Source organism: Asterias rubens, chromosome 15, assembly GCF_902459465.1.
Source record: "Asterias rubens chromosome 15, eAstRub1.3, whole genome shotgun sequence".
NCBI lineage: Eukaryota > Metazoa > Echinodermata > Asteroidea > Forcipulatida > Asteriidae > Asterias > Asterias rubens.
The window spans coordinates 13,709,498-13,736,394 of record NC_047076.1 but is presented as its reverse complement, the minus strand read 5'-3'; the positions used below and the strand labels follow the sequence as shown (position 1 = coordinate 13,736,394).

The 26,897-nt window shown below is 39.1% G+C and overlaps 1 protein-coding gene across 1 annotated transcript; it reads right to left on the bottom strand.

Annotated features, from left to right (window-relative positions):
- Positions 1-1,164: 1,164 nt before the first annotated feature.
- LOC117300374 (integrin alpha-9-like) lies at positions 1,165-26,897 on the bottom strand. Its single transcript, XM_033784151.1, has 25 exons — positions 26,613-26,897; positions 24,849-24,982; positions 22,713-22,828; positions 21,103-21,238; positions 20,192-20,293; positions 19,187-19,279; positions 18,526-18,668; positions 17,177-17,311; positions 16,195-16,300; positions 15,194-15,288; positions 14,647-14,777; positions 14,083-14,228; positions 13,091-13,242; positions 11,922-12,041; positions 11,492-11,574; positions 10,692-10,836; positions 9,902-10,000; positions 8,432-8,595; positions 6,901-7,192; positions 5,889-5,996; positions 5,132-5,287; positions 3,940-4,053; positions 3,283-3,387; positions 2,604-2,729; positions 1,165-1,735 (listed from the first exon to the last, which is right to left on the bottom strand). Exons 1-25 carry the CDS (start codon positions 26,780-26,782, stop codon positions 1,622-1,624), a joined length of 3,285 nt encoding a protein of 1,094 aa, XP_033640042.1. The 5' UTR covers positions 26,783-26,897; the 3' UTR covers positions 1,165-1,621.

Sequence of the window (26,897 nt, the reverse complement as noted above, 5' to 3'; positions counted from 1 at the left end):
AATTCTATTTGTGCTGTTAGCATAATTCTATTTGTGCTGTTAGCATAATTCTATTTGTGCTGTTAGCATAATATTGGATAGATAAGCTATTTCTATCAACAACTGACTTATAAAGTTTTATATACAACTGACTTATACGGCATAATCTCTGGACTTAAGCCCGGTTCATACTCCCTGCTAATGCAAATGCGAAGCGAATTTGACGTGAATTTGACGTCACAACCTTCCTTTCACAGCGACATTTGCAAGTGAGTTGAGCAGAGTTGAACTGCTGCGAATAATTCGTTGTGAATTTGTGACGTCAACATTCGTATCGCATTCGCATTCGCAGGAAGTATAAACCAGGCTTTATGGTTAACATTTCTGTGGAGCCTTAAAGTTAATTTATTGTATATTTTATAACCAGATCTAAACTTTCTAAATAATCCAGATAATTTCTAGGAAAATCCAAAACGTATATTTTATGTACCAATAAAGTTCTGAATTGAATCCATCATCAAATATATTACTTATACCCGAAGAACAATTCTAGTGCATTTTCCCCCTAGAAGATTGCAAAGATAAAGAAACCAATCAAGAAACCATTTCAGAAACCATGTTTCTCCTTATTACAATACTTTCATATCATGTGTTTCTTCCCAACTGTAAACAACATTTGTTACCCAGACCCTCAAAAAAAAAAACCCCAAAACACACAACTATATTCAAAGGATGTATGTGTCATTGTTACAGTGGGTGGAAGTAAGTATAATGGAAAACTAGTTCATCTAAAAAGTGGTATGATATTTTCTTTGCTGCAATGGACTTTTCATATTAACGAATGATCAAATGCTTAAACTAATAAGTCAGAATAAGTTTTCTTTTAAACAGGCATCATTATAAAAAACTTTTGGGGTTGAACAAAGAAAATATTACATGAGCAGGAATTTAACGAATGCCATCTGGATTAAGGGGTTTCATATTAAAGACACTGGCCACTATAGTAATTGTCAAAGACCAGTCTTCTCACTTGGTGTATCTCAACTTATGCTAATAATTAGTAAATACATTTAAAAAGAAAGAGAGGTTATTAAATGACAGTTATGAATTCTGAGACCCAATTATGTAGCACCTTATAAGGGTTTACATTTAGCGCATTTGTTGCATTTGCATACAGCAGCCACAGCCAGGAACACCTGGGGCGAACCCGGCCCTTCTCTCTTTTTCGATAAGTGCACTTGGTTCTTTTACATGCATTAAACAACATATGGGACCAAAGTCTTTTAGTCCCATCCGAAGGACGAATCAATGGTTAAGTGTCTTGCTCAGGGATACAAGTTTCACGACTGGGACTCGAACCCACACTAGGCTGATCAGAAACACCAGAGTTTGAATTTGGTGCTCTTAACCGCTGCGCCTCGACACTTCCAATGTCCAACTATTTCTTTGCATCAATTGCCCTTTAATCCGGAGATTGTCAGTTCAAATCCTGCTCTTGATGGTCAACTTGTCTTTGTTCAACCCCTTACATCACTTATTTAGTTTATTTTGGCCTAGATTAGTCTTGTCATCAATGCATCTTCTTTCTTTGCTAAGTAAAATGAAAACCTCCGATACTAACGCAACCATGGCCTTAATAGAACTAGGTCATCATAGGTTCATCTTTCTCTTCATCTTTAATCTCTTGTTTATCATCAGCTTCCTCATTAAGTTTTTTCTTCATCTTGGCAACTGTGTTGCGACGGAAAAATCCAAACTGTGCAGTAGAAAAAAAGAAAAATAAACAATCAGATAAATTAATAGAATTTGTGAAGAAAATAAGTTGATGTGGATGATGGTCCGAGATACATGTACTGAAGTAGGGGAAAGAACTAGATACAGGACCCAATTTCATAAAGCTGCTAAGCAGATAATAGCAAATTTCTAAGCAAGAAATGATCAAGATACCAGTTGCAGCAATGGTAACTGTGTCGTGTTCTGCTGGTTACCTATTTTTGCTTAAAAACCAAAATTAATATTCTTTAATATTCTTTATGCAAATTTAACATCTATTATATCGTTGCAGTACCTGCTGGCAAAAGATAGGATTCGAACTGCCTCTAGCTACCGGGCAACCTCGGTAGTCTAGTTGGTAAAACACTGCTCTAGAGATGCATGGGATCGTGGGTTCAAATCCCACCTGAGTAACATGCCTGTGATATTTTGTTCACAGGACTTGGGAAAGTACTGAGTATACAGTGCTAACACACATCAGTGTATGGGTAAAAACCAAAATTAATATTCTTTATCCCTGATGCAAATTAATTTTTAACATCTATTATTAGAAAAAGTTTTTTGTGCTAAGCAAGTTTTTGTGCTTACAGGCTTTGTGGCATGCTGTATAATGATGTCATATGGGCTATAAAGAAACCACTGTTAGTGAATGATATTACTGGTGTCCTGCTGACACCATACTGTATTAGAAGGCAGGACTCCGTAATATCTTTCTCGGAGAGTGGTTAATTTATTTATAGCCCATGACATCATCAAACAGTGGCTACAGTGGCCTATTAATATGCCATTCCATAACAAAACCCAAGTTAATAAATAGCAAGTAATTATTAAGGAAAAATAGGAGTATTTACCTTAGCCATTCCAAGCACGACTGCTGCTAGCAGTAAGACTCCAAGACCTACACTGACTGGGATAACCCAATCGGCTAGAGGAATCTCACCTGCTTCAATCTTCTCTCTGGATACAGTCAAAGTTATCTGTAAACAGGAAACCAAAAACCAACAGGATTTCAAACTTTGCAGGGTGGGACCAGTATATGCTCCTGAAGACGATCAGAGATGTCACAACTTCCAATTAGCTTCAAATTTTGATCCTGGAGGAGTTTATAGTGTAGAGGATGTTTCAGCAAAAGACAGTCGACAACACAGATTGTCTAGATAAGATGAATCTTTTTAAGCAATTATCAAATGGTCTTTAAGAAATACTCAGCTAGGGTTCATCAGACCATTCAAAAAGTTGCATCTTATTGGTTGGTAAGCGGTTGGCAAAACTGATTTGTAATTTTCTTAAATGAGATATCGCCTAACATTACAACATCGACCCAAATCAACTGCCACCAGGGGAACGCTGCCACCTACTCCTGGTGCTGAAACAGGGATGGATACCCCCTTCACAGTCCATAAAGATGTAGGCAACTTCTAAAGAAGCATGGCTGGTAGAGCAGAATGCAATTACGTTCCCAACTGATGCTGAATTGAAAACAAGAAAGGTCGAGGCAAGAGAGTTGAAAGATGATTGTTTAAAACTTACCAATGCTTTATCTGGTTTGTGGTTTTCAGGCTGAGACAATAGATCTTGAGGATTGTTAATTTGGACTTTAACATCTGATATGATTGATGTTAATCCGTATCTAGACTGAAAAAAATGAAACAAGAACTTAAATTATCATGATGAAGGCGATCAATCAACATTGTGGAGTAAATTTCTTCTTTAAAATATGATTTCAAAGTTTGACAAATAGGACAGATTGGATATATGCAAGCCAGATAAATTGTATAAATTTGGTGTGCTAGGTGAATATTCCAGTTGAAACCTGTTAAACAGTCAACTTGTTCAAACTGGTTTCAACTAGAATTAACTGGTGTCCAACTGGTACCTGTTGAAATCAACTGGTAGCTCAACTGGTTGCAAAAGAAACCAGTTGAAACCAGTAGTTGCCAACTTGTAATTATTGTGGTGTCAACAGGAACAAGTTCCAACCAGTTACCAGTTCAACGGGACCAGTTGGGACCAGTTTACACCAGTTCAACTGGTTTAAACTGGAACTTGTCAGTTGTTTCTTACACCTTGAAACCCCACATAACCAAGAATCAATTGATTTGGTATAATTTTGAAAGACTTAGACGAGGGGCTCCCAGGCAAACTGCGATTTGTGATCCATTATTTTCCAATAGATAATGTTCTTACTTTTAGGAATGAATGTTTCCACAGTCTTCCTTGAAGTTGAATTACTGCACTAGCTGTAGGCAGCATTGGTTGTACACGGCAATGGATCGTAATACACTCCGCTGACACACAGTCCTACAAGTAAAAGTATAGTCTCATTTAAAAAGTTGGACTGCTTTCAAATGGAACTGGTTTTAACATCTTGCATTGTTGTTCTCTCTTACAAGCAATGCTGCTGTCCTGGAGAGGGTGGGTTGCAAATTCCATGCTCTGTGCTTGTACATGCTGTCTATGGGTGCGTTCGTTTAGCTTCCATGGGTCGACCCCAGTGTGTGGCGTTTTCTTTTTCCAAGATGAAGGTGTGCAGATAATTACCCACGTTCGTCTTAGAAGAAAAAAAACGCCACACACCGGGGTAGACCAAGGGAAGCTAAACGAACGCACCCAATATTGTGCTAATGAAGGTGAAATATTGTCAGTTTGTCCTGAGAGAGATTGAAAGCTCCATCCCTCTTATAGCTGGCAGTGCTTCTCGCTGGAACCCTTGCAGATTTGTTGCGGTGACTGCAGCCACTGGTAGCCTGGTAGACTGGTAGCCACTGGTAGCGAATTCGAACAGCTCTTGGAAAAGGGCTATAGAGGTAGCAGTCAACTCTAACAATATAGTTGCCAGTCGATTGTGTGATAAATAATTATGCAGTACTAATTCTTTGGGTTTAAAGGCACTGGACACTATTGGTAATTACTCAAAATAATTACTAACATAAAACTTTCTTGGTAATGAGTAATGGAGAGCTGTTGATAGTATAAAACATTGTAAGAAACAGCTCCCTCTGAAGTAACATAGTTTTTGATAAAGAAGGAATTTCTCACTAAAATATTTGAATTTGATTTCGAGACCTCAGAATTATATTTTGAGGTCTAGAAATCAAGCATCTGAAAGCACACAACTGGTGCACAAAGGGCGTTTTTTTCTCCATTATTCTCTCACAACCAATTGAGTTCAAATTTTCACAGGTTTGTTATTTTATGCCTATGTTGAGATACACCAAGTGAGAAGACTGGTCTTTGACAATAACCAAAGGTGTCCATTGCCTTTAAAACATATCGAAAAAGTTTGATCTTAAACTTCTTTTGGGCTGTAGGGAAACGCAAAATTATAATCATTCAAAAAAAAAGGAAACTTGGAATTAAACAAGAGGAATAAACTCACAAATCTTGTTCTTGGATTCATGTCCTTGAGTTGTTGTTCATCTTCATCGTGTATGTCCAATCCGTCCTTCAGTTTGGGTTTATAGTGATCTAAGATGTCTCGATGTTGTTGCTCTAGAATACTCGCAGTGTCACACGCTTCAATACCATCCCTTCCCTGATGATGTAAAAAAGGTTATCAATCATCAATTTCAAAGTACAACAAAATTATGCCTGCCAAATTATGAGTTCATTGACATCAACATGATGCTCTGTATCCATCATCAGGAAGTATATATAGCCACTCAACCAATGCGAGGTCTGCTTCTAGCTGACACACCCAGGTTTTATGAGGTCGAGAATATAAGATAAGAAGCCAAAATACCACATTGCATGAACCATTTGTGACTGTATCCATGCTCATTTGTGATATGCAGAAATTTTAAGCAAGCTTTTCTGCTTAAGCAGGACTCTAAACAAGTTGGCCTGAATCATTTTGTTTATAACTCCAAGCAGTAGACACTGGGCATTAGAAAATTTGCGGTGACTCCATGAAGATGGTGATGGTGGTTCTGAAAAGAACAGGAGGTATCAATGTTTCGTGTCTGTCCATCGTCAGCAGACTCTCAGTAAAGTACATTTAATACAGAAAGCACAGTTATTGTCCTACTAGATAAGTGTTTGTGTTAAAATTTGAAATGTCAAATAACAAACCACAAGGGGAACTGACTATAGGTAAATTTTAAATGATTTTGGGTTGAGTAAAGAGACAAACTTACCTGGATCTGAGTAATGAAGATCAACCAATCACCGGACTGCGTTCTCCATGGGATGGAGATGTTCACCTGACTACTGTAGGGGATACGACTTGGACCAATGTTAACAACCTGGGGTACAAAATATCAACCAGGCATTAAAGGCACTGGACACCTTCGGTAATTGTCAAAAACAAGTCTTCTCATTTGGTGTATCTCAACATATGCATAAAATAAAAATAAAACTGTGAAAATTTGAACTCAATTGGTCACCAAAGTTGCGAGATAAAAATAGAAGAAAAAAACTCCCTTTGCACACAAAGTTGTGTGCTTTCAGCTGCTTGAATTCTAGACCTCAAAATCAAATTCTGAGGTCTCAAAATCATATTCAAATATTTTGGTGAAAAAATAACTTTTTTCTTGATCGATGTTACTTCAGAGAGGGCCACTTCTCACAATGTTTTATATTATACATCCCTTACAAATATTCTGCCTTTTCATTGGTTTAGAGCGCATCACATGATATGTCTTAGTTTTACTAGACGGCGGCCGTGTAATAGTGCATCGTTTGCCATGTGATAGTGCATCGTTTGCCGTGTGATAGTCCGACGACTATCACACGGCGTGCAGTACCCAGACGTCTTTTTACCCACCTCGAACCCAATCAGTTGTGCATCTGTGTATCTGAAACGCGCGTACGAACGTTACGTGTACGAGGATGATAAATAATTTGTTGGGGTGTTATAAAACAAATATTGACTACTTGAACTTGTGCTATTGTTAAAACTACGACACCCTCGGTGATCCCCAGACCGTTACATTTGCGTCTCGGGAAAATAGAACGCTCCGCGAATCACCTTGGGAGTCATAATTTAACCATAGCACTCGAAGCAGTCAATATTTGTATGCTATCAACAACTCTCCATTGACCACTAACAAGTAAGTTTTAATGCTAACAATTTTTTTGAGCAATTACCAATAGTAACAAGTGCCTTTAAATCAAAAAGGATGTGTAATTGAAGGTATTTATAATTACCTCAAACTGATGGCTGAATGATGGTCCAATCACAGTTTCGCTAACGAGAGGTTTGTCTGGTTTAGGAGAGAGTCCTACGCCAGGGGGGCTTGGGGTCGTGAAGCCCAACGCCTGATCTTGAAGATCTATTTGCACAGCGCCAGAACCCATACCAGAGCCATCTTGATTTGATGATGTTGTATCTCTAGTATCGGAGAGGTGTTTGATGACTTTTAAGACGGAATTTAAGTATTGGTGAGACGATGATACATCTTTGTCTTCTTTATACACTAGCTGTGCTGGGGTTGATGCTCTGATTGGAACCAAAGCAAAACTTTCAGTTCAGTTTGTGTTCAGTTTGCTTGCACAATGATAAACATTAGATTTGGATGTTCTCGATGCTCTTTAAAGCAAAGCGAGAAGAGAGACAACAATGAAGAAATTTAGGTGAGGGACTGAACAAACCTAATCCAAATAGTGCCCCCCGGTGGGATTCGAACTAGTGTCCTATAAGAGGTGGAAGGCGTGGCAAGACACCACTACACCAATCTGACTACCGGAGTATGGTATTTAGCCTTCTAAAAGCAAATTCCTATAAGAGGTGGAAGGCGTGGCAAGACACCACTACACCAGTCTGACTACCGGAGTATGGTATTTAGCCTTCTAAAAGCAAATTCCTATAAGAGGTGGAAGGCGTGGCAAGACACCACTACACCAATCTGACTACCGGAGTATGGTATTTAGCCTTCTAAAAGCAAATTCCTATAAGAGGTGGAAGGCGTGGCAAGACACCACTACACCAATCTGACTACCGGAGTATGGTATTTAGCCTTCTAAAAGCAAATTCCTATAAGAGGTGGAAGGCGTGGCAAGACACCACTACACCAATCTGACTACCGGAGTATGGTATTTAGCCTTCTAAAAGCAAATTCCTATAAGAGGTGGAAGGCGTGGCAAGACACCACTACACCAATCTGACTACCGGAGTATGGTATTTAGCCTTCTAAAAGCAAATTCCTATAAGAGGTGGAAGGCGTGGCAAGACACCACTACACCAATCTGACTACCGGAGTATGGTATTTAGCCTTCTTGTATGATGGTACCCCCTAGTTCTGAGTAAGGAACCTACAAATCGTAAAAATTACAAGATGAAAGTTTGCAAAAGGACATGAATCGACCATGGATCATATTAATCAGGAATTTACAAGATTGCCAAATGGTCCTTGAGGGGAACATAAATTGAGAAATAAATAATAACTTGGGCTGAAAAATTAATCTACTTGAAGGACTTTCATCAAAAAGTTTACCAAAAATTGATAACCTAAAAGGATTAAATAAAAGCAGTGAAGCGTAAGTTTAGCATAGCTGGGTGTAGGCCGGTTTATAGTCCGTCACGCAATGGTCGCGCCATGGAAGTCTTGACGCGCAATCCTGAAAACCACAATTTTTAGTCATCGATGAGGCCTAAAAACTGTGTCTTTTTATGATCGCACGTCAAGATTTCCATCGCCGACCATCGCGTGACCGACAATAACTTGGCCTTGTGACTTACCCATTGACCATTATATCTGCTAGTATATTGACAGGTACACTAACAAAAGCATTATTGTTCTCCATAATGACTTCTTCACTGTTTGTTGATATGGTTAAAGAGATATTCAATTCTGTGGCACTTGCTGCCAACGCACTGATGTCAAGACGAATCTTCAACATCACCTGTTAATAGAAGAAGATACATATATTATGACTCAATCTAAAACATTGTGGCACGTCGTTATTGAGCGGTCACCGAACCCAAGCGTTGGTGTTGTCAGCAGCAGAGTGTGGGTTCGAATCCCGGTCATGACACTTGTGCCCTTAAGCAAGGCGATTAACCATGATTGCTTTGTACAAAATTAGGAAGGTAGTGCCTTCTGCTCTACAAGCCAGGCTCCTAGTGGATGATACCCATGCCTACATTCTTACGGACTTTGAAGGGGGTAACCCTGTTTCAGCCCCAGGAGTAGGTGGCTCCTACTGGATGATACCCATGCCTACGTCCTTATGGACTGTGGAGGGGGTAATCCTGTTTCAGCCCCAGGAGTAGGTGGCTCCTAGTGGATGATACCCATGCCTGTATCCTAACGGACTTTGAAGGGGGTAACCCTGTTTCAGCCCCAGGAGTAGGTGGCTCCTAGTGGATGATACCCATGCCTACGTCCTTATGGACTGTGAAGGGGGTAATCCTGATTCAGCCCCAGGAGTAGGTGGCTCCTAGTTGATGATACCCATGCCTACGTCCTTATGGACTGTGAAGGGGGTAATCCTGATTCAGCCCTAGGAGTAGGTGGCTCCTAGTGGATGATACCCATGCCTACATCCTTACAGACTGTGAAGGGGGTAACCCTGTTTCAGCCCCAGGAGTAGGTGGCTCCTAGTTGATGATACCCATGCCTACGTCCTTATGGACTGTGAAGGGGGTAACCCTGTTTCAGCCCCAGGAGTAGGTGGCTCCTAGTGGATGATACCCATGCCTACGTCCTTATGGACTGTGAAGGGGGTAATCCTGTTTCAGCCCCAGGAGTAGGTGGCTCCTAGTTGATGATACCCATGCCTACGTCCTTATGGACTGTGAAGGGGGTAATCCTGTTTCAGCCCCAGGAGTAGGTGGCAACGTGCCTCTGGTGGGATTTGGGATTGAAAAAAAACTTGACAAGACGGGAATTGAACCAAAGACCTCCCGATCAACATGCCAGTGCGCTCATACTAACTGAGCTATCTAGCACTATTTTGGCAGTCTCCATATTTTTGTCATTATCTTTGTTCAGGGGTGCCAGTCAGAAGCCATGCAACCATTAGCTGCTGTGGAGCAGCTAATTTTACCATAAAGTTAACAATACCCTGGGAAGCGGCAGCCAGGGGATCACCTTAAGGGGATGCCACTTTTTATTTCAGCTATCAAATAAAAAACCACAAGGAAAAACTAACTGGTATTTTTTTAAATGATTTGGAGTTGTGAACAAAGAAAACTTGCGTTCCATACCTTTGCTTGAGCAGTCATCGGATTACCAATATTGCATTCTATGAACGGAACCTCATCGTCATACAAAGGCACACACTTGACATTCAAACCATCGGTACTCTAAAAAGTAGAAAGCATCCCCACCGAGACTCTTATATACTGTAATAACAGTTAAATAATAATAATTATAATAATAATAATCCGCCAAAATCCACCAAAATGAGGTGCTCAAGGTGCACAAGAGGGGAAACCACACACAGCAAGGAAAATAAAACATAGACTACACATTAGCGACATAAATCAGACTTCACTGTCCAGCAAAAAGAAGATAATTGCATTCTGTTATTAGCAAAGTGGGGTATTTTGAGAGTGGTGTCGTGGTCGTGGGGTTTAGGGTGGTGGACTCAAGTTCTGTAATTTACACAATGTTGGTTCAAATCCTGGCCTGGTCAGTCTCGACACTTGTGTCCTTGAGCAAGGCACTTTATCATAATTGCTTCACTCCACCAGGAGTACAGATGGGTGCCGGTTAGAGCTATGAGTAACCTGCGGTGGACTGGCATCAAGTCCAGGGGGAATAGAAATATTCTCAGCCGTTATTGCCAAGGAAACTGGATATAAACACCAGCATGATGAGCCTATTGGCTCTGGACAGACTATATTTACTTATTTGCGATGAATGTTCAATTTGTTGGATCAGACACATGTACAATTTGTGACTATCCTGCTCATTTCTGCTAAGCTGAAATTTGTTGAGCAATATTTTCTGCTCCATGAAATTTGTTAAGGGAAGTGTTTTTTTGGATCTTACCTCTAGAGTCAAAGCTCCTTCAAAGACTACAGTCCTCGGGTGATTAATGATGAGTTTAGCTTGATGAGCTTCCTCTCCATTATTAACTACCTCAGCAGTAATACTAATACTAGAATCACCGCCGAGATATATCACATCAAGACCACTGCAATCAAGAAAAGTATATCCTTAACATTGAGGTTATCCAAAAATATTGTAAAATATTTTCCTAAAATAGCAATTATTGACTACTTCAGCAGTGATACTAATACTAGAATGACCGTCAAGATATATCACATCAAGACCACTGCAATCAAGAAAAGTATATCCTTAACATTTATTAATTATATCACAAAATATCGTAAAATATTTTTCTGAAATAGCAATTATGTTCCTCATCAACATTTGACATCGGCAGCCAACTAGCCAACACCTTAATGTAATGATATACAAAGAGGGAATTTATGGCTGAATAAATTTGAAATGACTTGGGTTTAAACAAAGAAAAATTGACTGGAGCACTCTACCTGAGCTGACCAGCCCTTTGTCCGGCGGCCACCCTCTTATATGGCTTTTGACTGGCACACCTGAACAAAGATATTGACTAGTAGGGAGACCTCGAAAATAGGGCTAGAAAGCTCAGTTGTAGAGCGCCAACACTTTAATACGAAGGTTGTTGGTCCAGTATATTGTTCTTTGTTAAGACACAAACAAAATAATTTACATTACAAAATTGTGTTAGATGGACAGAAAGTGATGACAATATTATTTTTGTATAAAGTGCTAATTTTACCATAAGATTGAACATTTTGAGGACAAACCTGTCCAGTTGACTGAAGTTCTGAACAAGTTGTAGATCAGTCTGGCAGGTATCGTCATCTCCACAGCTTCGACCAAAACCAATCTGCAGAAAGAAAAAACATCATGCATCATCTCTGACTGTGACCCATACAACAGATAATAAGGGTCAAATTCGCACAGGTTAAAGGTTCGGTCACACAGACCTCGATAACAAGAACGGCAACGAGAATGTTAACAATGCACGCCCTCGATTGGTTGAATGTGTCTGAGGTGTATACTGCGTGAAGCATTTCCAACCAATAGAATGTGTTCTCTTTGCGTCGTGATCGCTATCATTTTCGTTACCACTGCAGTGTGACTTGGTCTTTATACGTCATGTATTTGTTGATCACACAAAACACGAGACTAATTTTTCCGTTTTACCAATCCTGTATACTACGTTTAAGTTACCTCTTTAGTAATTCTTTCTGAAGTTGCTGGGTTTAGAGTCGGTGCAAATGAAGAGGAATTGTCAGCAAAAGAGAAGGATAAACGGACAGGAATTGGACTCAGCAGATCTTTGACATTTTTCTAAAACAAGAAAACAGAGAAAATGTAAAATTGTATGAATGTATTATTTAATTGTTCTTAATTGTTATTGTAAGAGCATATTATACCTTTGGCTTTTGGAATCGTTTGATTGTTTTTGCCCAATTTAAAAGTAGACATATACAACAAAACTAACATGTGAACATTTCATTTCAAAACGGGGTCGCATTATTTAGATATCGCTGAAAATGAATCTTGGGCAAGTATGTCCACGCAGGATGAATAATCCCTAATAGAAATACACAAGCTGAGAAATGCTTCTCAAGTTTTGGGGCATAAAAAACTTATAGCCTTTTGCATAACCACATTTTCGAGGTGAGATATGTTTCTAAAATACTATCAAAAGCTGCTGTTATTCTAATCAAGTAAGTTTTTAATTGGCATTTCATGTACATTTAAGAGTTACCAAATGTACACCTTCCCTTTAAAGCCATTGGACACTTTCGGTACAGAAAAAAAAAGTTCACGGATTTACAAATTACTTACAGGGTTTGCAGAAGGTAATGATGAAAGACTTCTCTTGAAATATTACTCCATGAAATGCTTTACTTTTTGAGAAAACATTAAAACAATAATCAATTCTCGATAACGAGAATTACGGATTTACTTTAAACACATGTCATGACACGGCGAAACGTGCGGAAACAAGGGTGGATTTTCCCTTTATTTTCTCCCGACTCCGATGACCGATTGAGCCTAAATTTTCACAGGTTTGTTATTTTATATAGAAGTTGTGATACACGAAGTGTGGGCCTTGGACAATACTGTTTACCGAAAGTGTCCAATGGCTTTAAAAGAGCATGTATTGTTGTCAATTTCTCTGTCCGTCCGTAGGCTGGGGAATAAAAGCTGCTGCTTTTCCCCAGACCTAGATGTTCCCATTTCTTTAAAGTTCACTTTTGTAAAATTTACTTTTATTATCAATTTGACTATACTATTATAACATTTTGTATTCTGCATTTTGAATTACTGTGATTTCTGCAACATTAATTAATTAACTATGATTATGATTAATATTGTGAATTACATACCTTGAGAACCAGTGTATGATTATTGCAATGTTCCACACTATGACGTAGAGTCTGTACGCGTTCCAACGTGGCGGTCGATGAAGAGACAAAATTAACCCGAGATGAAAGGATCGATGACACTTGGTAGTCTACTTCCAAAGAATAGTCAAAAGCTGGTGGGATAATCCAAGACAAAGTAAGATCTTAGAATATTATTATCACCTTGCAATGCCAGGAAATGTTAGCAAGTACATAAATGAACATTACACAGTGCTTCATCAATATGTTGAATGATTTATTTCATAAAAACATGACAAAGGAACGAACAGTGTGAACTGATATGGTTGAATTGCACTGGAACATGTACAGTATAAAAGATTATTTAAAAAGAGCTAAAAGGTTTAAAAAAAAAAACAATAGATAATGAGCAAGTATTACAAACTATCAAAACAACAAACAATCAACCAGCTTTATTGTCATCTGATCTCCCACCGGTGATGCGTTTATATTGTTGTTTATTTTACACGTTTCTCTTACGTTTATCAGCTTATTCAGTTCAGTGACCACAGTCAATCGCCTGCTGGCATCTTAGGAATCTTGTTTAGGGTGTGGCAAGCCCATAGTTCTGTACGCAACCGGTATTCCTAAGTCATTTCTTTTCCTGGTTTCATTTGGTTAAGCTCGCCGTATTTTCTGTAGTCAACCCCAGCTAGTTTCATTGCCGATTTCTGTTGTTATATCTGTATGCCGCCGTAGACTCCTGTTAACTCCTGTAAACTCCTGTACATTCCTACTGTGTTGAAGTGATTTCCCCAGTAAACATTTTTCACCTGCTCCTCGCTGAGTGCAAATAAACTACCGGGTCGATAAAACACAATTTGTCCACGACTTATCATTTGTTATTATCAACACGGTGACAACTAGATACCTGATGATTGTGCACGGTCAAAGGCAGCAGTTTGAGATACTCAGATCTTCATTAAGGAATGTTATAAGAAGAAGAACTACTATACCTTGACTGGCACCCACATTGATGCCACTATAGGTGAAACACACAAAGACACTGACTTCAGGCACGTTGGTTGGGTCTGTGCTTTGTTTAATGATAACGCTGGGATATATCGTCATGCTGGCTTGCATGTTGATAATAGGGTGAGACCTAGTCAAGAAAAAAAGGTGATGTTTGTTTTGTTATGTCAATAAATAAACTTTAAGGGTCTGGGTACTTTTTGTAGGACACACAACACATTGCCACAGATTTACATTAAGCTCACTCAGTTTCAAAACAATGATGGTAGAAAGCTTACACTTTGTGAACTAACATGGCACGCTATTTTGTGGAGTCAAGTTTTTGGCTCCATAAAATGGCCGACCGTGTTAGTTCGGAAAGTAAAAGAAAACCCAAGCAATTTCGAGGCATATTTGTGTGGATCATTGTATTCTACTTTTAAAACATCTTTCTAACTACTAGCAGTTCATAACGAACGGTTTCAAACGCTTTTCATAAACCAACTCGACCGACCCAAGGCAACATGACCCTTTAAATGGTTGGATTATTTTTTAATCCTTCTTCTTACCTAAGGTAGACAACTGAGTCATTTTGAGGAGCTCCCACAACTAAATCTGGATACTCATTCCCATCCAGATCCTGAGCGCCAGAGAGGGACGTCCCAAAACTTGTTACGCCAAACCTTCTTCCTGATATCCGCTGAACAAAATATAATATTTCATTTAAAGGGAAGGTACACGTTTGGTAATTGTCAAAGACCAGTCTTCTCACTTGGTGTATCCCATCATAACCATAAAATAACAAGCCTGTGAAAAATTGAGCTAAGTTGGTCATCGAAGTTGAGAGAAAATGATGAGAGAAAAAACACCCTTGTTGGCAAATTTGTGTGCTTTCAGATAGGAATAAAATACTTCTGGCTAGAAGTCTCGGTTTTGGGGTGCCAGTCAGAAGCCATACAACCGTTAACTGCCGTGTAGCCAGGGATCACACCCAAATTACGAAACAATATGAGAGGCGGCAGCCAGGGGATCACCTTAAGGGGATACAACTCTTTATTATTAAGTATCAATTAATAAAGTTTAGTAATTCTGTTTCAAAGAATTGAGGTTTATCACCTGTGAGTATTTTGAGTTGATGCCAAAACTTGTCCCATGATAAATGTAGACAGCTCCAAAGCTTTCATCTTCATACGGTGCGCCAATGGCAACATCTAATGGCAAAGTAATAACAATACAAAAAAGGTCACACAGTATAAAGATGATAAAGAGTTAAAGGGAAGGTTTATGTTGGTAATCACTCTTATAAAGGATGACAATAAAAACTTTTGGTTGAAGTCTACAGAAGCCTTTGATAGTAAAAAGTAACAATTCAATTCAAAGTAAAGTGGTTCTGTAAAAAGATTTAAAGATAGCTGACATTTTTGGTAATTACTCAAAATAATTGTTAGCATAAAACCATACTTGGTAACAAGTAATGGGGAGAGGTTGATAGTATAAAACATTGTGAGAAATGGCTCCCTCTGAAGTGAAGTAGTTTTTGAGAAAGAAGTAGTTTTCCCCGAATTTGATTTCGAGACCTCAGATATAGAACTTGAGGTCCCGAAATCAAGCATCTGAAAGCTCACAACTTCATGTGACAAGAAGTTTTTTCTTGCATTATCTCTCAACTTCGACGACCAATTGAGCTCAAATTTCCACAGGTTTAATATTTTATGCATATGTTGAGATACACCAAGTGAGAAGACTGGGGTTTGACAATTACCAATAGTGTCCAGGGTCTTTAAGTTTTATGTCCAGAATTTGAATCTGATGAGGGTCACTGTTAGTAACGCTTTTCAGATTGTGTACTTGGGATTAATCTTCCTGCGTGGACATATTCGCTCCGGCTTATCGACGATAGCTATAAGATTTTTGGGGTTGAACAATTTTAGCTATAAGAAAAGCTATAAGAAACGCGTCCATATAATGTTAACAAACAGGTTAGTTTTACTGGGTACATCTAAAATTATATAGGATTAAAACAATGGAACGGTTACAGAACCAAAGGTATACTTTGCCTTGAAATGTAGAACGTAAAAACAAATACACTAAGATCAGAGTGTAAGTATTAAGATTACCTTTATAACCGTCTTTGTTCAAGTCACCAACATTCTTGATTGTTGAACCAAAGCGTGCCCCTATGGCATTTGATCCATGGAGTTTAACTTGAAGCTGTAAATCACCCTGCAAGACAAACATTCAAACAAAGTTTAAGTCACCAACATTCTTGATTGTTGAACCAAAGCGTGCCCCTATGGCATTTGATCCATGGAGTTTAACTTGAAGCTGTAAATCACCCTGCAAGACAAACATTCAAACAAAGTTTAAACCATTGCTATTATTGTACAGAGGATAAGGTCCCTAATACCAACCATTGGGGGAAGGGTTGGCTTATGCGTAAAGCTGCTAGCCTAACACCAAAGTGACCCTGGTTCGATCCCGCCAGGGCCATATGTGAGTTGAGTTGTGCGATGGTTCTCTGCTGTGCCACAAGGGTTTTCCTATCACTGCCTGCTTCTCGAACATGTTGTAGCCGCATCCTTCGCTACTCAGCTCTTAGCTGCGAGTAAGGATGATTAGCCTCCCAAATTGTTATTATTATTGTTTTATACTGCAAAAAGCCAGAGCTAAGTTTTTACAGAGCTGCTTTAACACAGCAAGTAAGTAAACACAAAACAAGTTTGCTTACCACAAAAGGGTTACCACCTCAAATACCATTTCATTAACAATACTTGGCTGGTGTTCTGCTGAATTTTGCTTAGCAGAAAATTGTTCAGCACAAATGTTTGCTTAAGCAGGTCCATTAGAAATTGCACCCTTGGTCATGAATGAGTCCAATTTCATCAAAGCTATAAGCACAAAAACTTGCTTGGCACAAAATACTTTTGCTTAGCAAAAATAGGTTACCAGCCAGAACACCATACAGTTACCATTTCTGCGACTGGTACCTCTGTCATTTCTTGCTCAGCCAATAAACTTGCTCAGCAGAATTATCTGCTGAACAGCTTTATGAAACTGTTCTCCAACCATACATAATTGCAGGAGCTACATGTATCTTACCATCTCATTGATGTAGACGTAGACACATCCTTCATCTTGCTTCTTTGCATAATTAGGAGCTCCAACCAAAAGATCTGAATATCCATCATTATTGAGATCAACGGCCTCCACGCTGGCACCAAAGTATGTATTTACCTAATCAACATAAACGACAATTCATAAATGCCTCAGACAGTTTCGCTATTCCTATTGGAATATATCACGTGGGTGTGTATAAACCTTTGTTTATGACCGGTAAAAGGTGTTAACTCATGGGCATGACACACGACCTTGCACCTGTTCTTATAAGACAGTTTCTTCATTCCTATTGGTCGAGAGCAATGGCTGAAACAGTTGTGCCACATCACGCGATACGCGCGACGCGCACAACATTCCCTTATAAGGAGTTGTTTACCCGAGGGCGGCGGAGGGCTTTACCATTTCATGACTGGAGGGGTGTTGTGTTGAAAGAAATCATTTAACAAGTATAATTTTTGCATTTATTTTACATTTTGACCAAAAAGTGTTGATGTTTTTGACCGAAAAGGTATTTATGAATGGGAATCAAAGTGTGTTGAATCGGTTTTCAACTAGTGGTTTAAACCTGCCGAGGCCTGGTTCTTTATAATTTACCTTGACTTTGTCTCTGTAAAATTATCCTCTTCACCACACATTGATTCCCTTATTATTATGGTAAAAAACAACAATAATTAACAAGCCTCCATTATGGCACCAAAGTAAGTATTGACCTCATCAATATAAACAACAATTATTATAGTAAGAACAGACCTAATTAAAGGCTATGCAAGCTGGAAACATACTAAGTAAGGTTTGCGAAGACACCAAGTAAGAAATCTCTTTTGTGAGTAGTGGTGGCTCTGCGAAGAGCTGGATTCTGCTCATCGTTTCGATCAGTGTGCCCTGACCAGCTCTTCTCAGTGCCACCGCTACTCACTGCTAATTTATAGGATTCAAACTGCCTCTAGCTACCGGGCAATCTCGGTAGTCTAGTTGGCAAGACACTGCTCTAGAATTGCAAGGGTCGTGGGTTCGAATCCCACCCGAGTAATAAGCCTTTGAATTTTTGTTAACAGGATTCGGAAAGTACAGAGTCAGAAAAATCTTGAATGCGCCATACTGGTGGGCAATTTCACTGTGCGCTTTCATATATAACTCTATGCATGCTGTGCGTTATGCAGTGAAGTGCGCATTTTAGACGATGCGGCGTTAATACACGTAAACCTAACTACCAACATGGTGAGCGTGGCACCAGTCGCCGCGTGTGACGCGAGGGCAAGGGGTCAATGCAGTGCTTTATTCACATCGGTGTAAGGGTTAAACTAAATTAGTTGTAGGTTTCAATTACTAACCGGTTCCCCTGTAAGTTCCCTGGTGACCGCTCTTTCATGCAAATCAAAGATATAGACACGTCCTAAATCTGCGTATCTTGGCGCACCTGTGACTCCCTCTACAGCCAGTGGGCTGGAGAAATGACCCGAGGTCAAGGAGTAGCCTGTCAATCAAACAATTACACCAAACCCATTTCATAAAGCTGCTAAGCAGAAAATACTGCTTAGCACAAACATATTGTTTAGCAATATAGTTACCATTGGTACCCTGGCAATTTCTTGCTTAGTCTAGGAATGTGCTAAGCAGAATTTTCTACTTAATTTTCTACTTAACAGCTTTATGAAATTGCCACATATCGCTGACCACATTATACTGTCATTACACAAAACAATTTAAAAACCAAATTTATAAATACCTCAGACAGTTTTGCTATTCCTATTTAAACGGTTAATAATGACCAGCTGAAGCTCTGTTTATATAACCGGTTAATTTCGGCTAGTCTTGGTGCAAGACGTTTCTTGTTACTGGCGATGAGGGCGCTGTCGGTTAGTTGGCAGTGCTGTGTGTGAAAGGAAAATGAGAACGTCTTGCACCAAGACTATTTGCGCACTCATGTTTATATGTCACCAGTAAGTGTGCATGAACAGATACCATTTTTTATCATTATGAAATCTCACTCACCTAACGAAGGGTATTGGTGAAATTCACTTGGAAAATTCCACATAGATTGTTGGTAGAAAACTGTCTGAGATCCTCGCTGGGTAATTACAGAACCTATAGGGCAAGAAGCATCACGGAGTACATGTGTACATAAATTTATGATACAGATAAACAGAACAAAATATTGTCTAAATTCTATCACTTTGGGAGAATAGTGAAGGACATTTCAGCCCAAAACAACGTAACGCAAAGAATCGGCGCTTGCGAACGCAGTGAACTCTGCGCTTAGGTCTCACATCACGGGTTAGCGGGGATTTTGGCATGTGTGCAGGCATACTTCACATTAGTAGGAATTCTATACTAACACAGCTGGCGCAGATATTCTGCGCTTGCCGTGGGATTGGTTTTTTAAGTCTCTACTTGACTGCATGGGCTTTCCCTGGAATAATTCTGAGTGTTTTCCTTTGACATCTTAAACTGAAACTTCCTTCCTTGTCTTCTCTCCATTGGGTTCTAGTACAGTTATTGAGATCGCTTTTCTGAGATCTTTGGCTTCACAACCAGAATAAATTAAATTCATTTTGGTTTTATCCTTAACACCATGTGTGTTAGCACTGTAAACTCAGTATTTTCTCAAGTTCTGTGAAAAAAAAATCACAGGCATATTACTTGGGTGGGATTTGAACCCAGGGGTCGATTTCACTAAGAGTTAGGACTCGTCTTATCTCGAGTTAGGACCAGTTACTCGTCCTTACTTAGGATTAATCTTAAGGTCTGCATGCTACAGTGCAGGGTTGGGACTCGTCCTAAGTCCTAAGATCAATCTTAAGTTAGGAAGAGTTTTGTGAAATCGACGGTAGGACCTTTGCAATTCTAGAGCAGTGTCATACCAACTAGACCACAGAGATTGCCCGAAAGCTAGAGGCAGTTCAAAACTTATGTTTAGCATTCGTACTGCAAACTATTTAAGAATATATGAAATTAAACAAATTGAATGAATGATGTATCAAATAAGATAAGACTTGCCTCTAAAGTAGAATGCTCCTGGTGCACCTAGCATTAGAGTCTCCCCATCCACAGCATAGTGGGCACTAGCTCCAGCCATACACCAAAACCAGTTACCACTTTCTGCAAATAGTATTGATCACTGAGATTGTTAACAACCTGGGCCCAATTTCAAAAAGCCTGTAAGCACAAAATGTTGCTAAGCACTAAATAGTTTTGCTAGGCAGAAACAGGTTATCAGCCAAGTATAACGTTAAGTTTGCATTGTTGTTGGTGCCCCACTTAATTTTTGCTTAGCAAACAAATTTGTCAAGTAGTCTTTTCATAGAGCTACTTGTTTAGGCAAATATAATGCATAACAATTATCTGCTAAGCAGAAATGAGTAGGATACCAGTCACAAATTGTACTTGTGTTTATCTGGTAACCTTATTCTGGTAAGCGTAATTTTGTTTTGCTTAGCTACTTTTTGTGCTTAAGCAGCTCTTAACAATAAGTGTACTGGGTCTCTTCTTGTCATTTCCACCCGTTACAAAATCTTATGGTGCTCGCTCTTTCCAAGTAGCTGCAGCTGAACTGTGGAATGGCCTACCCGAGTCTGTCAAGGATGCTTCCACAGTTGACACATTCAAAAAACGCCTTAAAACTCATCTTTTCAACGCTTTTCAGTAACTTTCTTTGATGGTTCATTCTTTCTTTATTTTGTTTTCCTTAAAGCGCATAGGGACTTTGTTTTAGTGATATGCGCTATATAAATACGGTTAATTATTATTATTATTCTTTTATGTGCATCACACAACACACAGGACCAACGCCTTTACGCCCCATCCAAACGAAGAAACAATAATGGTTAAGTGTCTTGCCGGGACTTGAACCCACACTCTGCTGAACAGAAACACCAGAGTTTGAGTCCTCTAATCTTATACGCACTTACCTGAAAGACATGGCTGTATCTGCTCCACAGATTGAATTTCTAGAGTGGAATTCATTTCGACATTGTAACATACTCCAGCGTAGGAATTTGCATAAGAATAAACCAAGTATGTGTTAGCTCGAAGATGACCACAAACCTACAAACAAAACAATACCAAGGAAGAATCAAGTCACAAAGTAATTTTGTAAAAGAGAAAAACATTTCTTGAGTAATTGCTCTGTACATTTTGGAATCTCTTATGCAAAAGTTTAATAAGCTTGTCAAGAGAAGAAAAAGTTTGTTTGTAAAAATGTGAACATTATATCGAAGTATTATATAGTGCACGCATCTACCAAACAAGGAACTCAAGGCTCTGAGAATATACAAACTTTCAGAAAGATAGGTTATTGCAGTGATGGATTCTGAGACCCAATATGTAGCACCTTATAAGGGTTTAGAAAAAAGACTTTTAGCTAGAAGTCTTTTTATTATTTCTTCAGTGAGAAATTACCTCTTTCTCAAAAACTATGTTACTTCTGAGGGAGTCGTTTCCCACAATGTTTTATACTATCAACAGCTCTCCAATGCTCGTTACTAAGTCATTTTTTAAGTTAATATTTGTTTTGAGTAATTACCAAACGTGTACCTTCTCTTTAAGTGTCACGGCAGGGGAGTCAAACCCACACTCTGCTGATCAGAAACACCAGAGTTTGAATTCGGTGCTCTAAACCATAATATAATAATAATACAGTATTTGTAAGGCACACCTTACTGTAAACCATTTTAAAGGCAGTGGACACTATTGGTAATTACTCAAAATAATTATTAGCATAAAACCTTTCTTGGTGACGAGTAATGGGGAGAGGTTGATGGTATAAAACATTGTGAGAAACGGCTTGCTCTGAAGTGCCATAGTTTTCGAGAAAGAAGTAATTTTCCACGAATTTGATTTCGAGACCTCAGATTTAGGGTTTGAGGTCTTGAAATCAACCATCTACACGCACACAACTTAGTGTGACAAGGTTTTTTTTTTTTTTCATTATTATCGCGCAAGTTCGATGACGGATTGAGCTCAAATTTTCACAGGTTTGTTATTATATGCATATGTTGAGATACACCAACTGTGAAAACTAGTCTTTGACAATTACCAACAGTTTCCACTGCCTTTAAGGCGCCGGTCTACTAGAAGTTAAGTAAAAGTATTGTCAAATTGACGACAAAGCAAGCAAGAACAAGTGTGTTTCAAGTTTCTGCTGGAAGAGAGTGATGTTGTGCATTGGTCCGAAGTCTTCAGGAAGTGAATTCAAAAATCTTTGTGATAATATCCAAAATAGGGCCAAATTTCATGGTTCTGCTTTCTGTAAGCAAAGAAGTGGCGCTTGCGGAAGCAAGGAATGCTGTGCTTTTGTCAAGCATATTTTACGGGTTACATGTAGCAGGGAATTTTGGCTTGTGTTTTTGCTAAAATTATGCACTTGCTGTGCAAGCGAAGAATGATCGTAAGCACAGAATTCGACGGTAAGCACAGAATTCGACGGTAAGCAGAGCCATGAAATTGGGCCCTGATATCCCAATTAGTCTACTTTGACCTGCTATGACCTCTTGACCTTCGACCTTTGACCTTTACTTACCACAATCTTGTCCATCATGCCAGTAGGTCCAGGTTGGCTGATCAGCGACATTCCAAGAAACTGGCTGACTTTTTCCTCCACAACGCCTCTGTAAGGCAAGCTAAAGTTTCTGTTTCCTGACAAAACAAAAAACACAACTATCTGAAAACAAAATAATCTATTTATAGTTTGTATTTGGTCAGTTCCCCCTAAAGACATTTAAATACTATTGATAATTACTCAAAATATCTGTTAACTTCTCTCTATATATATGAGCTAAATAAGAGACCTCAGAATTCAAGCATCTGAAAGCACACAACTTGTGCGACAAGGGCGTTTTTTCTTCCATTATTCTCTCCTAACTTCGACAACCAATTAAGCCCAAATTTTCATAGGTTTGTTACTTTGTGCATATGTTGAGATACACCAAGTAAGAAGACTGGTCTTTGACAATTACCAAAGGTGTCCAGTGCCTTTAAAGGGAAGGTACACACGTTTGGTAATTACTCAAAACAAATATACTGACTTGGTAACGAGCATTGGAGAGCTGTTGATAGTATAAAACATTGTGGAAAACGACTCCCTCTGAAGTAATGTAGTTTTCGAGAAAGAGGTATTTTCTCACTAAAATAATAAAAGACTTCTAGCTAGATGTAGAAGTCTTTTATTCCTATCTGAAAGCACACAAATTCGTCCAACAAGGGTGTTTTTTCTCGCAACTTCGATGACCGGTTGAGCCCAAATTTTCACAGGCTTGTTATTTTATGCTTATGATGGGATACACCAAGTGAGAACACTGGTCTTTGACAATTCCCAAACGTGTACAGTGCCTTTATTAATTATAATTATACATGTATATCAACTCATGAAGCGTACATACTAAAAAATCATTACTCATAGCGCTACAGCGAGTTGAAAGATGTTATACAAACAATAATAATAATAATAATAACATGAATAATGGCATCTTAAATAGCGCTCATATCTGTCACTCAGTAATGCTCAAGGCGATTCAACATTCAGTATTTTCCTGTAAGGTACTGTGGAGCTATGTTTTGAAGTATGAAACCTATTCCTTAATAGCACCATGTGATGGTTGGACAAGTTGCAGTGGCCGAATATGTTGCCAATCAAACCAAGAACAATGATAAAATTCAAAGCTAAGAAACTAGACACAGCATACATGTACTAGTGTAAAGAGCAGTGCAGGCCTGCATGCTTCGTATATGAAAGGGCAAGGGCACCAAGGCATTTTCTCCTTGGTTAAAGGCACCATTTGAGGAAATTGTTATTACTAGAGCGTTTCATGGAAGTGTTGTGGCTGAGAGGTTAAGAGCACCAAATTCAAACTCTGGTGTTTCTGATCAGCTGTGTGTGGGTTCGAATCCCAAGCTGTGACACTTGTGTCTTTAAGCAAGACACTTAACCATAGCTTCGTCCTTCAGATGGGATGTTAAGCCGTTGGTCCCATGTGTTGTGTAATGCATGTAAAAGAACACAGTGCACTTATTGAAAAGAGAAGGGGTTCGCCCCGGTGTTCCTGGTCCGACCGGCAGCAAATTGCGCCACAGTACCTTGTAAAGCATTACATGGTGCTATCAGAATTAGGTCTCATAATTCAAAGTAGTCCCACATCCAGCAGGAAATACTGTATGTTAAAGCCATTGGACACTTTTTGTTAACAGTAATGTCCAAGGCCCACACTTCGTGTATCAAAACTTCTATATAAAATAACAAACCTGTAAAAATTTAGGCTCAATCGGTCATTGGAGTCGGGAGAAAATAACGGGAAAACCCACCCTTGTTTCCGCACGTTTCGCTGTGTCATGACATGTGTTTAAAAAAAATCTGTAAGTCTCGATAACAAGAAATGATATTGTTTTAATGTTTTCTCAAAAAGTAAAGCATTTTATGGAATAATAATTAAAGAGAAGTCTTTCACCATTACCTTGTGTAAACCCTGTAAGTTATTTGTAAATCTGTGAACTTTTATTTTATTTGCTGTACCGAAAGTGTCCAATGGCTTTAAAGTGCCAGGAGCGGCACTGGGTGACGGACATGTGCGCTATATAAGAAGCCACAATTATTATTATTATTTAAGGCAACCTGGCCTGCAGTGTCTTCAGTTCTGCTTTGAAAGTTTCCAGAGTAACTTACCCTGATCATCAACACAAATTTGTTGGCAGATATCGTCTGATGATAATAACGGACACTTGTAGAGTGCTCCGGAGGGACCTGCTAGCTTCTCCTTTTGGCATTCTGATGTGCTGTTAGGAGATCCAACTAAAATCCTGAAGGAAATAATAATACAATAATAACAATAATAATATAAAAGTCTTAACGCGCATGTATCTTGGTGGCACGGTTGGCTTGTGCGTAAAGCGCTCGCCTCTCACCAAGAAGGTGACCCCGGTTCGTTTCCCAGTCGGGGCCATGTATGTGAGTTGAGTTGTGCATGGGTTCTCTGCGGTGCCATGAGGGTTTTCCAGACTATCCGGTTTTCCTCCCTCAGGAAAAAATCAAACACTTTTGATCTTGGCTGTGCTCCGTGGTTATAATGGGTTGATGTGGCTGGCAGCTGAATGCGCCCTTGCATGCCTGCTTCTCGAACACGTTGTAGCCGCGTCCTTCGCAATTCAGCTCTAGCTGCGAGTACGGGGAGTAAGGACCATTAGCCCCCCAAATTATTATTATTATTATTATCTACCTACAAGGTACTCAAGGCGCTTAGTATAGACATTTATACAAAAAGATTTTTGAAGATATGAATTCTGAGACCCAATTATGTAGCACCTTAAAAGGGTTCACAAGGTGCTATGGCGCATTCAGCAGCCACAGCCAGGAACATCAGGGCGAACCCCTTCTCTTTTTACGATAAGTGCATTGGGTTCTTTTACATGTGTTCAGAACGCATGGGACCAACAACTTTACGTTCCATCTGAAGGACGAAGCAATGGTTATGTGTCTTGCTTAAGGACATAAGTGTCAAGACTGGGAGATTCAAACCAACACTGCTAATCAGAAACACCTAGCTGACTGGGCCTAAGTTCATAAAGCTGTTAAGCAAAACATACAAATTTCTTTGCTAAGCAACAAATGAGTGCGGCACCAGCCACAACAAAGGAAACTTAATGTAATTTTGGCTGGTAACCTGACTGGGCCTAAGTTCATAAAGCTGTTAAGCAAAAAATACAAATTTCTTTGCTAAGCAACAAATGAGTGCGGCACCAGCCACAACAAAGGAAACTTAATGTAATTTTGGCTGGTAACCTGTTCCTGGTAAGCATTACTATTCGGAGCTTAGCAAGTTTTTGTGATTACAGGCTTTATGAAACTTGACTCTAATTTGTACGAGTGTTGCACTGATAGATAAGAAGATTTCTTCATCAGGAGTTGTCATGCTGACATACTTTTTTCTGAAAATCTTTTGAGTAGCTAGAAATTACTCTCTACTCACACTGCTGCTCGTGTAATAACACTGATAATCTTTTGAGTAACTACAATTTAAAAAGTACTCACCAATCACCGCTGGTCGTGTGATAACACCAATAACATTTTGAGTAACTAGAATTAAGAAACTATTCACCAATCACTGCTGCTCGTGTAATAACACTGATAATCTTTTGAGTCACTACAATTTAAAAAGTACTCACCAATCACCGCTGGTCGTGTGATAACACCAATAACATTTTGAGTAACTAGAATTTAGAAACTATTCACCAATCACTGCTGCTCGTGTAATAACACTGATAATATTTTGGGTAACTACAATTTAAAAAGTACTCACCAATCACCGCTGGTCGTGTCATAACACCAATAACGTTTTGAGCAACTAGAATTAAGAAACTACTCACCAATCACTGCTGCTCGTGTAATAACACTGATAATCTTTTGAGTAACTACAATTTAAAAAGTACTCACCAATCACCGCTGCCCGTGTGATGACTCAGGACTGAGAAGCCAAAAAGAGATTTTGCCGGTCCTCGGAAAATTCTTGGATCATCCACATCAACATTAAATCCAAACACTAAAACTGATTCGCAAAACAATGCAACATGCACCGTCAGCAATATTACTCTTGAACTTTTCATCTTTCCAAATCCGAGCCAAAACTTGGGTTAACTTGACTTCCAGATGAACTTTGTAAAAATGAAACTTTTGACATGGTTGTGAAAGCTAAACAAGCTAGCGGGAAAACAGAGAAGC

Coding starts and splice junctions, on each gene's coding strand:
- LOC117300374 (XM_033784151.1), bottom strand. CDS start 26,782: ATGAAAAGTTCAAGAGTAATATTGCTGACGGTGCATGTTGCATTGTTT. Junction 15,289..16,194: donor GAACAAAGACGGTTATAAAG/GTAATCTTAATA, acceptor CTTTGCCATTAG/ATGTTGCCATTGGCGCACCG. Junction 2,730..3,282: donor ACAAACCAGATAAAGCATTG/GTAAGTTTTAAA, acceptor TCCTGTTTACAG/ATAACTTTGACTGTATCCAG.